Raw genomic sequence first — 17,799 nt, forward strand, 5'->3', positions numbered from 1 at the left:
ACCTCCAAAGTCACGCTGGACATCGAATGGCTTACTAGACTTGCCGATACCACGTATTAGGATAGTCAGCCCTCACTACGGGGGGGGGGGGGGGATCTGGATGGGAATTGAACGCTGTCGCCAAAACTACCGAGCCGCCCCTCATGACTGGGTGCTCAAATCTTAACCGGACCGTTCTCCCGTAGGAGTGACTATCCCACTGAGAGGTATCAACAAATATTTCGATAAGCCTTTTGGTGGCCAGTATGATCTAGTGGGTCGCCAACAAGAAAGTGTAGAGTTCTTTCGCTTAAATACCTGTTCTTTCGAAAAAAAATATTATAAAAAGATGTATTGGCGACTAATGGTATGCAGCACCTTCGTTCAGCATCTTAAGATATCAAATACATTTGAATTAGATACTGCCCAAACATCAGTCTAGACCAGTTCAAATATCATGGTTACTAAACTGAAAGACATTGAACAAAATCAACAACTTATCAGATGGTTAGTGTCAGTGAACTCAAAAAAATGTTTACTTGCTTATTCTTTATTCATGCCTTAATACTCAATATAATAGCATACAATAAAATAAAAACACTTTACAAAATTAAGACTTCAAGCATAATAACTCAGTCAGAGTTATGTGTGTAATAAAATGAGTGCTTAAGACATGGTAGGTAACATGCTTCGATAAACTATGACTGTGCAATATATAAGCACATAAGAAGCGTTAAACTTTGATTGGTAATTTGTAACACAAGCTCAAACCTGTTTCACTAGACTATATCAATGGCCCAATTGTCAATCACGACTGAATAGAGCAACTTGCTTCGTATTTTTGCAAAAATGTATTTCAACAACTTGCCATCAATATTCATGATAACCACCAAATGTGTAGCTAGGTTTAGACATTACGAACAGAAATCGTCACTATGAGCAAGTGAAATCTATATGGTAATGGGATGCTTACAAATTCCACTTGTCGTACCCGCACCCGTGCAGAATCACGCACGCTTCAGAAGTGTCGCATAATCGTTCAGATTGCTAGCGAAACCACTTCCTTTCCTCGCAGCACTGTAAGTGAATGGCAACGTAACCGAAGACAGCTGTCACCGTACGATAGCAATCGACCGAAAGCATGCCGCTTCTAGGTGACATTCGTTATTTACCGACAGTAGACGATCGATTGCATTATCAAAATATCGCAGTCGAGCCTCGAACGTGAGTATGCGCCATCGGTGCCGTCAGGTTTTTGCCGAAAGTTTTGGGCTCCGTTGACGGCATTCCTTAACACGGCGATAGCTGTTCTATTTATCATGGTAGGGCGGGTACAGTTGGCATTTTATTCGATCCGAAAGCGTCTGACGGATACAGCCCGAATCTGATCCGACTTGTACGGTTTTCAAACTTAATTTTCAACCTAGCAGAATCGAATGGTGAAAACTTTTGTTATTATATTACGAACATTCAATCATCGCACCGGTGCACGGCAATCAGTGCGAGTTTTTTTTTAAATTCAATTCCTTCCCACGGCACAATACACCAGACATCCGATACTACTAGGAAGATGCCTTAAGAGTTGCACAACTTTGCAGGGTCATTTCAACGCAAAATGTGTCGTTACTTTTGACAGCATGTCGGTAGCAAGCTAGTAATAGATGTTCAACCCTTCCAACGATGGTTGGGATTGTGTCAATAAACACAGTTAACAAATAAGATACGAAATTATAAAAATCCCCCCCCACAAAAGCAACTTACCGATCGAAAGAGATTGCCACGAGCGTAAACACGGACGATGCGACGGACATGTTGGCCATGAAGTTGTTTATCGTGCAGTAGACCGACCCAAACGGCCAGTCAGAGTTGAGCATGAAGATAAAGTTAAACGAGCAGTTCAGCGAGGACATCAGCAGGTCGGCCACACTCAAGTTCAACAGGAAGTAGTTTGTTACGGTGCGCATACGACGATGGGCTGTAAAAAGGAGATACGGACAAATGAACGTGCAATTAATTTCACTCTTGCCATTCAACACTGCAAAATTCTTGAGCGGTGGCGGTGAAGGAACTTCAATAAACGAAATGTAGATTACATGATTCTTTTGTTACCCACGCTTTTTCCATTAATTAGCTTCAGGTTCATCTGGCATTCGGCGATGTGCTCGTACGCAGTGCCTTACTGTGTATACGATTAACGATTCTCGAAATTCATTGAACCATAAAAGAGTGTAACGATATAGAGGGCTTTAAAAAAAACAGAACAGAATGTGGATAAGAGCAAATTTATTTTTAATTCTATTTTTGTTAAACCTTCTCTATTCACTCTCAACCAACCAAAAACCTGTCCTCATAGATCGGTACTTGCTGCTGATGTTCCATTTTTGCCCTTTTGTTACTTGTGCTTAAATTTCAGTGTTCGTAAAAAAAAGAAAAAATACTTACTGAAAAAAATGGTGAATTATAAGAGTGCTGACATGCTACACTGCAATGGTGGAATGGAACGTGTACATTTTTCTTGGAACACAGATTCGTTCCCGTTGTTATCCTAAAGCAAAGAATACGCAAAAGCAAACTAAAGTGCATGATGGTACGTGCTACATGTGAACGTTAATAAATTGCACACAAAAAACATACAGACCAAAGGGCAAGCTTGATGCGCCGTTTACGTTCAGGTTTTTGCAAACTGGAAGCAACTGCACATATATTGCTGAAGTTGGGAAAATTGAGAACCCAACAGCTATTGTAGCAAAAGTTTATTGTTGAAGTATCACGACTATCAGGTTACACCGTGCGTACAAACATTCAAGTTGAGGCTACAAATTGCCCCATAAAGAAACTTATCAACAGTATACGATTTGCACAGCTTCTAACACAGAAATGTACAACATTTTTGACAAGGAAGTTCATCAGAAAAGTAAATATGATTTTCCGATTCAAATCAAATTTTCCTACTCATCAGGATTCTTCACAAACACGCATTCCGACTTTTGCTTTCTGTAGTAGTATCGCATAGTTTTGCTATAATGAAGCCACAAAAGGAATAGTTTAACAATGTTCAAGTTAAAGTACTTCAGAAATACTTTTCACATTCATCTACGTGTCGTTGAAATTCCGGATAAACTTTTCGAATGTTTGCACCTGTTTGCACCGATACAAAGCACTATGGGACGGTTAAGAATAATTTTTAAATAATAAAAACAGATTATGCGTACTCTTAACCTTCTTTTTGCTATGAAACATTATTAGTCAGTTAAAGAGTTAAGTGCATTTCATATAAGTATAATAGAATGTTTGCAATTTAGAACCTTCGAGTCAAGCACAATTGCTACCGGTAGTCAAGTACTGGGCGCCTCCATACCTTAAAAATCTGTTTAGTTGAATGATCAAAATTTATTACGTCTAATTACATCTTGTGTAAATGATTTGTAAAGTAAATGATAAATAAAAATACTTGATTTTATAACCGGGTTTCTCCCGTTTTCAGCCATTGTACTTAGGCTAAAGGTTGATTTTCCGTAAGTGGCAAAAAACATGCTCTTCAAATCAAATTTTACAGACTAACAACTTTGAGCACTGTCATCATCAGCATACTAACAACATGCATGAAACGATCAGAGTTTCAGAAAAGGGAAACATACAAAAAAATCAACAATCGAGCTAACGAGATGATAGTCCACGCTCGCTCTCTACCAGACGGCACACCTTTAGTTTGGGCCGTGCGGTGTTGCCAAAAGTTCGACGTCGTTAACAGCCAACCGTGCTGCTTGTCAATCGAATTTACTTTTGTCGTTGAGCAACTTTTTTCGTTGTTGTTCCATTTTATTTTTATTTGGTAAAATTTCTTTACCGGATTTATCGACTTTAATCGTGCACGCATTTTTTGCTTTACCGTAAAAGATCAAATTATCCATGTTTCATTTTATTGCAATTTTCGTAAAATTTTCACACAAACGGTGGAGCTTATTAGTTTTACGATGGTGTAGTTAATAATTAATTTTCAATTATTTTAATCTTTTTTTTTGCGCTTGGTGTAGCAATATGTCGTTATTTGATCGATATTGAGCATGTCATAACTTTTTTGTTTTTTCTTTTTATTTTGGTAAAAGTTTCACGTTTTGACACTGCCCTGCAAGATAGTGTAACGATAATTTTAAAACAATTCTCGTAAAATTGAAAAGGTCAACAAACCCCTCCATTTTGTAACAATTAAGATTGATGATTCTCTTATCCTTCGTCACGCTCGTGAATGAATACAGCTGTCCCTTAACGATGAATTGATCCTATTAATTGACCGTAGAATGTTTCTAAGCAAACACGTAGCCAAATAGACACGAAATGGTCCTATCCGGGATAATTGATTGTATTAAGGATAAGGTTGTAGCATGAAAGTCTTTTCAACACTGCGTTATTTCAGCAGTTTCATCCATAATGTGGTATCTTGTTTCAAAAAGATTAAAACAACGTTGGCCTAACATTAAACATAATATGCTACGGCAAGCATCTAATGTGGCTCTGCTAATAAACCTACCATCTGAGGGTGATGTTACCTTTCTAGCGTGTTGACTAAAGGTTTGGTTCAACTTTATCAAGCAACGTAGTGAATCTTACCACTTTTTCCTGTCTTCTACGATAGGTGACAAAGTTTTGCAGCCCTTGCCCAATTAGACCGGGTTGACAAGGATGCCGTGAAACTATGCTATATGATCTGTTATCTTCCACTCGGTCCCGGGCTTCCGATAACGACCGCTTTTGCAAAAACTTGAACGAACATCCCATTCTTACTTTGAAAAACCAAGATAAATACAGTTCGTTCCAACCTTTGATGTTTGGAGAAGCTTCGTTTCTTCACGCAGGCAAGCCGATAGCAAAGCATGGTTATGTGTCTGCCAAATTTATGCCTACCCGTTGCCATGATTGGTTGAGCAAAATTTGTTCCGAAATGTTAGTTGAGCACGAAAGCTGCCGGGCAGATTGAATGTGTGAACCTACTTGAAACAGTTTAAAGTAAGACGAATTAAAGTGTCCTCGATTTAGCTGAACTCTAAGGGACGCGCAGCGTAAACGGAATGTAGCGTTTGAATAATTACACGCCACACTGCATTTTATTATTGGTAAAACGCATGCCATGCAGCGTCACAGATTTGGCATTACAACACCAATCACTGATTTAAAGCAATATTTTCGTACGGAGAGATAACATCCACTATCATCCGTTTTTCGGAGGTTTTTTTTTTTTGCATGTTGGCACACTTGCCACCAGATAAGGGCATTAACAATGCATTTGCAATGTCACCGAGCAATTATGTATCGATTATATTCAATTTAGCAAATTATCATCGATCTCGTGTTGACATTGCCTCCGAAATCAATTACCATCACCTCCGGTCCGGTTCTCGGCCGGCAGGAGATCGTTCCGATAAAATAAATGATGACATTTTCACTACCCATCGTCTTTACACCCACCAGACCAGATGCAGCTGACCCTAATTAGCGAGCGATGCAGTTAGTATCCTTTTGCTCGAGTGAGCCAGCGGTTCTGTGTGCAGTGAGAATGAATAACAATGGAGCTTCATGAAGCTTCGACATCGATGTTTAGCGGATGCGTGTAATGGCTGTGCATCAGTTATACAAATTAAATTTATCTGGTAGCTTATGAAATTATCAGCCGTAGATATGGAACACGGATGGATGGGCTCTTTAAAATAGATGATGTGCATCATTGTTTTATGACCCGCTTTCCACGCTGGACTTAAACATTTAGCTTGCAGTAATTATTCGGCAAAAAAAAAAACACAAAATATATGTTTTGCAAGCTTTCGTTGACTGCCAGCAGATAGTCAATCTTGCAAACGTCCCTATGATTCTGTTTCTGGCGTTTGAAGACTGGCGCCGCTGTTGCCTCTTTCACCGAACCGCTCAATACCTACTGGTCGTAAAACTGTGTCTTTCCGATCGAGATTAAGCAATGAAATGTAAATATGCTTTGATCTATTTATTGCGCTTACGAAAACAAACTGGATGTGACATCCAAAGTGACAATGATAAGCAACTTTAATTATGCTAATCTTCTTGTTTGTCTTTAATTTTCATTCTGCTTTCTCTAAATCAATGCATTATCCTGGCGCGATTAACAGAACACGCTGCTGGCTCCTGGGCACACGGATGAGTGTGTAAAGCATGCCAAACTTTAGCTGCTCAACTTTGCTAGACAACGTTGAAGGACTATGCTCGCTAGATTGATGCTTTCTAATTACTTGTTCCATCCAAAAGCGCAAAAGCAAATTAATAGATCGGATAAATACCGACTGCCGACTGTGGCACTGGAAATCCACTTACCGAGCACGATCCACAGGACGATACAGTTGCCGGTGATGGCCACGAGGAGCATCGCGCCAAACACTACGCCCCAGGCGGTCTTCAGCTGCCAGGGCAGCTCGTAGGGGCTTTTGGTGGTCGGGAACAGGCATTCCGTGATGAACTCTCTGCGAACGAAAGAAACACACAAACGGGTGAGCATCTTGTCACACACCTTCTTATTGGGGTGTGTGTGTGTATATATAGGCGAGTATGTCCTTTTGTGAGTATGTTTATTTGAGGAACATCTACGATTACCAAAATAGATGCCCCTGTGTTAGAATTAATCATCACTAGCGTTGTACGTCGGACAAAGCATCGCTGACAGACGGGTGGTTACCAAGACATGGTACGTTTTCCATTGGCAACCACAACCAACAAGCCGATTATGCTGGGGCGAAGTTGTGGTGACCCGTACGCCGTGCAACCCATCTTCGGCTTGCGTAGCAGCACGAAACACATTCCCATTTGATTTGATGGTTCGCTGTAGTTTCTGCCGGTCGAAATACCCTACCAAAACCCATTCACATCACGTCCGGACTTAACCGCAAAGACGACGATATTTCTGTCGCTCAATTAATTTCCGTTTAGTGCCTGACATGGATAAAAGCAAAAACCGGGAAGATGTTGCCACGTGTTCCTTTGACATTGCCGCACGAGCTTGAGCAGCATTCGATAAGAACGCTGGTGGGAACTTCCGGTGCTACAGCCGTCATTCGCTGCGCCCATTCTTCGTTTGGGCGTGTGTGTTTGTGGTTGTATTTTGCTCTGGCGCATATTCGATGCTTGTGTTTGCTGGAGCTACTACACAAAACCCTGCACTCCCTATTCAGCGACAGAAAACATGATAAAGCTATTTTGCTGGCTGGAATGTATCATGAGTCGCTCGCCTCGCCTCAAGCACACACAACACCACACGCGGGTGTGAAATGGCTTTAGACCGCGTTACACAACCAATGAATGTAAATAAATGGCAAGCAACTATTGATTTGAATTATTGCCATTAAAACTATAATTACTTTCCATCGCATCGCAGCATACGATAATGTGGTTTGACTTATTTAAGTTGAATAGTTTTCCCGGCAAGTCATAAGGTTTTCGTGGTATCATCAAAAAAACTTGGCCTACATTTTGCTGGAGCAAAATCAAATTGATGAAATTGAATTCATCAGACTCATAGTGTTGGTGAGGTTTTTTTTTATTAAAGTTGGGTTAGGTTGTTGGTCCGTGTCCTTTGCAGTATGCAAAGCTGTTTTTTTTCTTTCTTTGTACTGCAAGTCATCCAACTAGGATGGTTAAATTTATGCCATCTGAAAGCGATTCAAAATAGCCGAATGCAAAAAAGCACTCCACGCCTTGCTTACGTTGATAGGATTTTTGAAATAGTGATCTTGGAACCAGCATGAACCCGAACATTGTGATAGAAATATTCTGTGATAAAGAAGCAGTTCTTGTTCTCACAACAATAGCCGGAAATTGGAAGAAACCAACCGACATCGATGCAATAGCTCCAGCAATATAATCGGAGCAACAACAAACACACCTACCTCTGCTCCCTCATCATCAAAAGCTTCGCATTCACCTCTCATCCACAACTTAGCATGCCCGAAATTAGCCAAACAACAGGAAAGAAATGCCTTTGAACATTCATAGGACGTCTATGGCACGCAATGTTGACAATGAAATAAAATATACAAAATGTATTTCTTGTTCTACTATTTCTTCATCTTATATACTGGTTCAAAAACTTTTAAAACTCTCGGTATGCCGTTTCTGGACGTTTAATGTCTTTTCCTTGGCACGAATGACCCGTGATTGGAAAAGTTCTCAATGATGCATTTTGGAGAAGAATATTGGCCTGATCTAATACCGATTTCTTTTACCGAACTGTATCTTCCTCGGCTCAAATTGGTTCTTACAATAACAATCAAGTGATGACAACATATGAAAATTATAAACATGTTGTAGAACTATAGGCTTGCTGCAGCGACGTAATTAAAACTTGGTTGATTTTAAATGCAAAAAATAAAAATAAAAACAGAGAACAATACGTTATGTGTACGTAAGGATTCATTTATAGAGGAGTGCGAAACTACTCCAAAATACGTAAGAGTTCATTCCAAGTACAAATCACATAAACTGCAGTCGCACAGTGCTCGAAAGCATTGCAAACACGCTACTAAATAAACTATAATAAATAAACACGTCGAACCAATCGAGCAATTTTACCTTAACTCACTTGTACGTCCCATTGTTGCTGACACTGCCAACGCGAGAAGCGATTGAACGTTGGCTTTGCGTACGGTTCTGATAGCTAATAGTCATTGGTTATGGGGGTTAACCCGTACCCGAATGCATCCCATTTTGCCGAAGGATCGTTTCCAGGGCCGTTGATCTGCATATTGCATACTTTTTTCGATATGAGCCTGCTGCTCTCCTGCACGTTGCAAAAACTGCACCAGAAGTGGTTCACGATGGCAACCGTCCAGGGAGTGCTGTCATTGAGAGCAGTATCGTGCCTGCCTGTACGTACCATACATGCATACGTGGACGTATGTACATTCGGTATCACGCTCGGACATGGTATGGACATTTTTGGCTTTCCCAGCTACGTTGTCTAGGAAGCCAAAAACCTAAAAACCCAATGCAGCACCGGGAGTCGTGAGCTGCTCGTGGAAAATTGACAACAGGGTCATACATTGAAATATCGCTTCGGGGAGCTGTCGATCGAAAGCGTTTCGTTTTGCAGCAGCACCATCAACAATCGCAATATTATGGCATGGGTGTGTGGTGCGGAGAGTAATGTGCTTAGTGAACTAACTGTCGCAAACTGTCGACTGTGTGCTGGGTGAAGGAGCATTTACGGTACCTCATCAATTATTCGGTCCATGCCGAGTGTACATAAGGCTTCGTACCGACATTCTCCAACACACATTTTAATTTAAGCTATTCTTATTTCGAATGTGAAATTCCCGTGTGGGAAACGTATTGACGGTACTTGCTGCGGTGAAGCTATGGAGCAAATGGTACTTGTCTAAGTGATGCCGAGACCGAACTATATGCCGTCGAGGTTTACCTTATCTGATAGAGTGCGTTCTTTGTTCTCTGGGGAATTTAAGACGCTTGAAAGGTTCACATTTGATGCTAAGATATTTCGCTTTTTCATGTGTACGATCCTTATATGCTGGCAATGAATAGCTGCATGGAAGAAACGATGTGTGTTTGATGAAGCTATTCATATAATGACCAGAAAAAAAAAATTGGCAACAAAAAAGCCTGATGAAACTCGACATAATGATATACAGAAATGAGTTCAAAATAACATTTCTAGCAGCTCATGTAGAAAAATTCTTTTTTCTGGATCTATATTACACTTCGGTTTATTTTGGGGGGATAATAATTGTGATATCTCAGCGGATAACCTAACGCAATGTACTGAACACGGTAATCCTGTACGCACAACTTTATTGGTTGCGACTTAACTCATTCGCGTTTTCATCAGACTGACTCACTCCACTCGGTCACAAATAAATTTCATAATTCCCTCTCTTCTCTCACTCTCTCCTTATCTCTTCATTCCCTCTCTGTTCCCCCTTAACGTGGTCCGGCGAACAGCCGCAACTCGCTTGCCTCGCTTCTCTGGTCCGTCCGACCACACAAGCCGCCCGCTTGCATTCTACGGTGGGTTTCGCGGAATTCTGGCCGGTGTCGATGAGATCGAACAACAATTGCGGGTGCCGCCGTTCCAGACAATTGTCGCCAAAACAGATGCCACTCGGACAGCCTTCCGTTCGCTCCTCACCCCGCACCTCTCTCTCCTTCCTCAGCCCGCCATTCTCGCCCGTTCCTTAGACCGCGCATCTCGCTCGTTCCATCGAAATGGAACATCCTCCCGGCCAGGTTGATGCTACGGATCTATAACTGGAAGAAGAGCTAATTTATGAACAGGACGTTTAAACTCACCACTCCTTGTCTTCACATCCACTACCCGGATCAATCCGTCCTCGCCCGGGAACACCCTTGCAATGCGTCCCAGCTTCCACAATTGCGGGGGCGTATTATCCTCCTTTATTAGAACCAATGCTCCCTCCTTTACGTTGTCCTTTATTTTGGTCCACTTGTATCTAGTTTGCAGTTCGCACAAATACTCCCTTTGCCATCTATTCCAGAATTGCTGCCGCAGTTGTTGGATTCTCTGCCATTTATTCAAGCGACCTTCAGGCATATCTAAATAGGATGGTTCTGCAACTCCAATCAAGGGACGATCAATTGTAAAATGAGCTGGAGTAAGGCATTCCAAATCGTTAGGATCATTTGAGTGAGCATACAATGGCCTTGAGTTTAAGATGGCTTCAATTTGGCATAGAAGCGTGCTAAAATCAGTTATTGTTAGAGATGCAGATTTATAAATCTTCTTCAGTACACTCTTAACACTCTTGACCCCTGCCTCCCAGATTCCTCCAAAGTGAGGGGCACCAGGGGGTATCATTTTCCATACGATCTCCTTTTCTTGGCAATACTGGAAAATGCCTTGGCCTGTCGCCTCCTTCCTAAACATCTCATACAGCTCTCGTAGTTCATTTTTTGCTCCGACAAAATTTGTCGCATTATCACTGAAGATTTCTTCAGGTATTCCTCTTCTTGATACAAATCGTCTCAAGGCTGAGAGAAAGGCACCAGTTGATAAGTCCTCCACTGCTTCCAAATGGATCGCCTTAGTCACCATACACACGAATACACATATGTATCCCTTTATTGCCGCAACACGACGTATACCGGATTTCAGCATAATTGGCCCAGCAAAGTCAAGCCCAACTCGTTGAAAGGTAGGAGCAGCTGTTACACGGTAGCTAGGAAAATCACCCATCTGTTGTTCCAAAGTAGTTGGCTTGCTTCGGAAACAGGTAATGCATTTATGCAGAACCATTCGAACCGTTGATCGCGCATTGACAACCCAAAATTGCTGACGAAGAATCGCAATCACTCCAGATGGCCCGACGTGCAAATTTTCACGATGAATTGTTGCAATTAAACGATGTGTAATCACATTTCGATTTGGAAGAAGAAGTTGATGCTTGTTTCCAAAAGCCAGATTTGCATGTCTTATACGACCTCCTACCCGCAGTAACTCACCATCCAAAAAAAGGTTAAGGTCTTGATAACGTTGCAACGGTTTGCTATTTTTTACGGCCGAAACTACTTCCGGTAGATCCTGATGCTGAATTGCTCTAATGATCCAACGCATCGATTCTCGCAATTCGGGAATAGTAGGGTTTGGATCATTAATGCGTTCGCCCTTGCGACGCTTTGTGTTTTGTTTGAACCGCACGATGTAGGCAAGTATTCTTTGTGTCTTTCTAAAGGATTCATATTTCTCCAAAATTGGGAGAACTTTCAGCGGTACGATAACATTGCAGATAACCTCGTTGCGCAATTCCGGAATTTCATCATCATTTAGTTCATCGATGCAAACATTTGGTATCTCACAAGTACGTAAAAACTCCGGACCATTCCACCACATCTCATTTGAAACCAGTAGCGACGCCGATTGACCCCTTGATATAACATCCGCAGGGTTTTGATGTGTCCGAACATAACGCCAAATGAACGCTCGGTTCTCGTTGATCTCGGCTACACGATTTCGTACAAAAACATTCAGGCACTCTATCGGCTTTTTCAACCATGCCAGAACTATTTGGCTATCCGACCACAAGTTAATCGTTTCGAAATTAAAATCCTTTAATGCTTCCAGTACCTTTTTCACTAGACGACAAAGCAATGAAGCTGCAAGCAGTTCCATTCTAGGAATTGTCACGTTCGATAAAGGGGCAACCCGAGATTTGCTGATCACTAATCTCAATTGCGCTTCACCATTCCTCTCTATTGATCTTATATAGACGCAGGCTCCATATGCCTTCAAAGAAGCATCCGCAAATCCATGGATCTCTAATGAAACTGCATTTGTACTTACTACATGTCGAGGAATTCGAACTTGATTTTCTGTTGGCAATGCTTCCAAAAAATTATCCCATTCTTCTATCAACGGCTCAGAAATTTGATCATCCCAGTCCAACCTTGCTAACCATAGCTTTTGCATCAAAATCTTTGCCAACACAACCACTGGAGAAATAAGCCCCAATGGGTCAAATATTTTTGCAATGGCAGACAGAACCTCTCGTTTGGTAGGTGTTCTGCCCTTAGACGGTACCTTTGTCAAAAATATAAATTCATCATTCATCGGATTCCACATCAAACCTAACGTTTTGATGATTTCGTTAGCTTCACAATCGCCGATTTTTGTTAGAGCATCCCGATCTTCAAATGGTATCGATTCCAAAAGCCTTTCATCATTCGCTGACCATTTATGAAGTGTCATACCCGCCTTTCTAAACACCTCAATGAGTTGCACTTGTGCAGCATGGACAGTCTCGATATCATTTGCCCCAAACAATCCATCGTCGACATAAAAATTCTCTTCAATAATGCGACTGGCTAAGGGAAAACCTTCTCGTTCATCTCTCGCTAGCTGCAACAACGTTCGCGTTGCTAGAAAAGGTGCTGCTGCCGTTCCGTAGGTCACCGTGGTAAGCTCAAGCACACGCAGTTGTTCATTCGGCGAAGCTCTCCAGAATACTCGTTGTAGCGGGCTGTCGCAGGGATCCACCTTTATCTTAGGGCCGGTCATCATAACGTCGTTCAAAGACAAGCCGTTTACCTTCGCCGAAGCATCGAACACCACACGGCACTTGGTAGTGTTCTTGGCCGGGTTCAATACAGCATGATGCGGCAGATACCACCTTTTCACGGAGCCATCGTCCTCACTTTCATCAACCACTCTACAATGCCCTAACTCCTCGTATTCACTCATAAACGCTTGATATTGTTCACGTAACGATGGATTTTTCAACAGTTTTGTTTCCAACAAATAAAACCTACGCAGCGCTACACTTCGCGAACAACACAATTGGCTTATCGATTCCCTTAAAGGCAACTGCACAACATACCTGCCACTGGATTCACGATAATGTGTCTTCACAAAATGTTCTTCACATATCTCGTCTTCCACCTTCACGGAACGCTCACTTGTCACATCTTCAACTTCCCAAAACCTTTGCACTATTGTTTCCAAATTTTCTTTTGTCACAACATTTGTGTACACCTCACGCTCTTTGTGTATTTCCGCAACACGTCCACCTATCACCCATCCGAAATGAGTGTCCGTCATCATGGGAAGTGTTTTTGCCAATTTCACTGAACCAGATGCCATTATTTCCGAAAGACAATCCATTCCCAATAAAATGTCTACACAACTTGGATTGTTGAAATATGGATCGGCCAACATCGATTTATCAGGCAAATTCCACTTCGACGTATCGAAATACACAGAGGGTATTCTACCTGTTATTTCACGATACACAAAACATGTCACGTCCATAGCAAAATCACTACACCGAGATTTCACTGTAAAAGTACACCTTTTCTTCACCGAAGATTCAACGTTGCCAATCCCCTTAACCGGTACGTTCACGTTTACCAAATTTACGCCTAATTTCGTTGCAAGCGCTTCAGTCACACAACTGATTTGCGATCCACTGTCCAACATCGCACGACACAACAACACCTCTTTGTTTGGTAATTCCGCGTAAAGCAAGACGGTTTGCAAGAGAACAATACTTCCCGCCGCATCGGTATTGTTCACATGCTGGCTCGCGCTCACTTGTTCGGGTTCCCTTGAAACCGGTTCTGGACCGTTGTCCCAATGCAATACCGTGTTGTGTGGTCTGTGGCACCTGTTACATTTCAAATGCGATTTGCAACGATTTCGCCAATGTCCCGGTTTTAGGCAAATTAAGCAAAGACGCTTCGATCTAATAAAACTTTCCCGATCCTTTCCATGCAGTCGCATCAGCTCAGAGCACTTGAACGTTTCATGGGCACCCTTACACAATTCACACACAACTACACTGCACACGGTTGTAGCTGCATTCGATCTCATAGGCGTAACACCACTTGAGCTGGGCCCTTTCGAAACAAAACGTCCCCTTTGCCCCGCTGCAACATTTCCTTGGCACCTTTCTAGAACCGACACTCTTTCTTTTAGGAAGCACAAGGTTTTTTCATAACAAGGAAGTTCGTTTCTAGGGACACTCGCTTCCCATAGTTTCTTTGTTTCAATATCTAACGCATTCGCTATCAAATGTATCACCATCGCACACGACAGACCAGTAAAGTTTTCACCTAAATACTTTAGATTTTCCACGTGACTTTCAACCGATTCAACCAAACCGCGCAAACCTACATAACTTTCCTCATTCACTTTTTTCAAATTCAAAAGTCCACTAATATGTAAGTCTACCATACGCCGTTTGTTATCATAACGTTCGGATAACAGTTGCCACGCACGTTCATAATTACCGTCGTTTATTGTTTTCTCATCTATTACCTTGGCAGCCTCACCACTCAAGGCCTTTTCAAGATGATACAACTTGATACGCGAATCTTCACTACTTTTGTCAACAATATCTTTGAATATTGTTTTAAACCGCGCCCACTCCTCATACTTGCCACTGAACGAAGGTATTGGCCGAGGAAGCGGAGCATTCACAATCACTGACGAAACGCTAGGAGCAGGTATCAATGCTTTTGGTGAAATGGACTGTGCCGCAAGGGCTTCAGATGCACTTTCTATTTCCATCATCACCTCCTCATGCAATTTCACTGTCTCCTTAAACTTGTCGTCATGCACTTCACTTTCGTCATGTTTTATGATCTCACCATAATGTTTGTTGTGTTCTTCTAAAGCACTATCTGCCTTCTTCCCGAACACTTTGCACTGTACCGCGGTCAGCGCCTTTCCCTCTTCCTTCGCCTGCACAATGTTGTCCCTTATGCGAATCAATTCGCCATACGCAAGGTCACGCATGTGCACATGCGGCCTTACAGCAACAATTACATCCACCCAACCGGGTTGTGGCGCCGGCTTTACGGTTGGAGTGCGAGACGTCCGAGGCGTTCGAGTCATGATGATGCGATTTTTACCGATATCCAAAGCACAAAGGGTCAATATCCGAAGTTCGAAGGACCAATGTGATATCTCAGCGGATAACCTAACGCAATGTACTGAACACGGTAATCCTGTACGCACAACTTTATTGGTTGCGACTTAACTCATTCGCGTTTTCATCAGACTGACTCACTCCACTCGGTCACAAATAAATTTCATAATTCCCTCTCTTCTCTCACTCTCTCCTTATCTCTTCATTCCCTCTCTGTTCCCCCTTAACGTGGTCCGGCGAACAGCCGCAACTCGCTTGCCTCGCTTCTCTGGTCCGTCCGACCACACAAGCCGCCCGCTTGCATTCTACGGTGGGTTTCGCGGAATTCTGGCCGGTGTCGATGAGATCGAACAACAATTGCGGGTGCCGCCGTTCCAGACAATTGTCGCCAAAACAGATGCCACTCGGACAGCCTTCCGTTCGCTCCTCACCCCGCACCTCTCTCTCCTTCCTCAGCCCGCCATTCTCGCCCGTTCCTTAGACCGCGCATCTCGCTCGTTCCATCGAAATGGAACAATAATACTTTGGGAAACTGTTTTAGCATCTTAATAAACTCTATCATACAGCTCACAATTACTCTCTCCACTCAATGTGGTTACTATATTCCTATCGCATTGCTCTGTTGACTTCAAAATTCTTTTTCCGTCCCAAAGCACCGCTTCATAAGACGGCGCATAACAATTCGCTCGGGTTCATCTCAATGTCTACGTAGCGAAACGAATGGCAACGAACTTCAACACGTAACAAACAAAAGAAAGGAAGAAAACGCTTTCAACTTTCACGAGTTTGATACTGTAATCCAGGCCGAAGTTGGAAGTGTTTCAAACAAACGGTGTTACTCGGTCAGGCTTGTGTTTATTCGAAAACTTGACAGATGTAAAGAACCCTCTTCGGCTTCGCAGTTTTACTTCAGATTTTTTTTTTGGATTATTTGCCGATTGAAATGGTAAAGGACTGGATGAATAATGTATCGGTTTGGGGACGGTTTGTTTTTCCTTCGGCATTGTCTGTCATTGCATCCTTCCGGCAAACTTGATCCGCTTTATGATGCGCTTGTCACATGACTTTTCTGCGTATCAACTAAAGAGCTGAGCTCCAAAAAAAGTGTTTTTTCTCAGTTTAAGTTGTAAACAAATGATTTTTTTTTTTACAAATTGCTGTAAACAAGCTGTAAACAAATGCACCACCGTAATTAATTGCATACACAACAATTGACCAAAAAGAATGGTTATAGAAATTAAAGATTGTTAAAGGAGAGCCAACGTTCTACAACGTATAAAGACAAAAGATAGCTGGAGAAACTTTCAACCAAAGCAAAATGCTACACCGCTTTAAATGCAAAATCTTCCCCGTCTCTTGAGCGCGAAACAGGATCTTTTATCAGAAGTCAATCATCATGGCTGCATTATATCTTGACATGGTTCAAATTGCGATAAATCGTGCCCTAATCCTAACGTTGTTTGTTCAAGTTTGTAAAGCGCAACAATACACTTGGCTGAGCGTAACCGATTTGCAATTTTCACTATCGCTTAAACATTCTTCGGCGCCATCGTTCTGTTTGCGATTTGCAAATTAATTTACCTCTTCAAGCAGTAAAAACTCGTTTAATTCTGAAAATATTCACATCATAAACAAACTTTACGTCAACAGATTCCAAAACTAAGCGCACGACGAACACATAATACCAAAACTGCACTTAACCGTTCGACACTGGTAGCCTCGTAACCTTCACAAGATTGCATAATTTTTCAATCAACACAAAACCTACACCAACATGCTTTTCCTTTGCAGTTTCGATTGTTAAGATAATTTCCGATAAATTATTCAACAACCAACACAGCCAAAGCATTACAACAACCTTCCCCACGCCTTCGCTTTACCGGATGTACGGGAGATAGTTACAAGGCAAGCCTTCTTACCTTAGCGTTAGCAGGTCGGCTGACTTTGGCACGTATCCACGGCTTCTGGTAATCATTTCACCCAACACGTCCAACACTTCCGTCCGATTCAGTTCGCCGATCACGGTTGTATTGAAGTCGGTCGACCAGGGAAACCGCAGAACGGTCGCCTGGGTACAATTTATCAACAGCTCCAGCTCGACCGACTCGCTCATTTTGGGCAGCGTGGAGCGTGTTGTACGGTGTGACACGGAGCGATGGTCGACGAGGTTACGACGGGTGCTTAGCTTTCGCACCTTTTTTGCCAAGCTTCCGGGTAAAACACTCACTCTTATCACACAGAACGCACCTCAGCATCCGCCGCCCAGCCTGTCCGGTACGATCGCTCCGAACACCGAACGGACCATCATGTCCGGTTTGCTGCGGTTAACTTTATACGCCGAATGCATAGCACAAAACATGACACAAATCAGTTCCAGCAACACGTACAAAACACGATTGTATCGCAATAT

The 17,799-nt window shown here is 42.3% G+C and overlaps 1 protein-coding gene across 1 annotated transcript in view; it reads right to left on the reverse strand.

The window, feature by feature from the left end:
* The window catches only part of LOC126557840 (tachykinin-like peptides receptor 86C), a 57,536-nt gene extending 40,028 nt beyond the window's left edge, over positions 1–17,508 (reverse strand). Inside the window, exons 1-3 of the mRNA XM_050213743.1 lie at positions 17,309–17,508; positions 6,316–6,461; positions 1,741–1,954 (exon numbers count right to left, since the gene is read on the reverse strand). Coding sequence (XP_050069700.1) covers positions 1,741–1,954; positions 6,316–6,461; positions 17,309–17,502 — 554 coding nt within the window. The 5' untranslated portion in view covers positions 17,503–17,508. The remainder of the gene's footprint in view (positions 1–1,740; positions 1,955–6,315; positions 6,462–17,308) is intronic.
* Positions 17,509–17,799: the final 291 nt, after the last annotated feature.

The sequence above is a fragment of the Anopheles maculipalpis genome, chromosome 2RL, assembly GCF_943734695.1.
Source record: "Anopheles maculipalpis chromosome 2RL, idAnoMacuDA_375_x, whole genome shotgun sequence".
Classification (NCBI taxonomy): domain Eukaryota; kingdom Metazoa; phylum Arthropoda; class Insecta; order Diptera; family Culicidae; genus Anopheles; species Anopheles maculipalpis.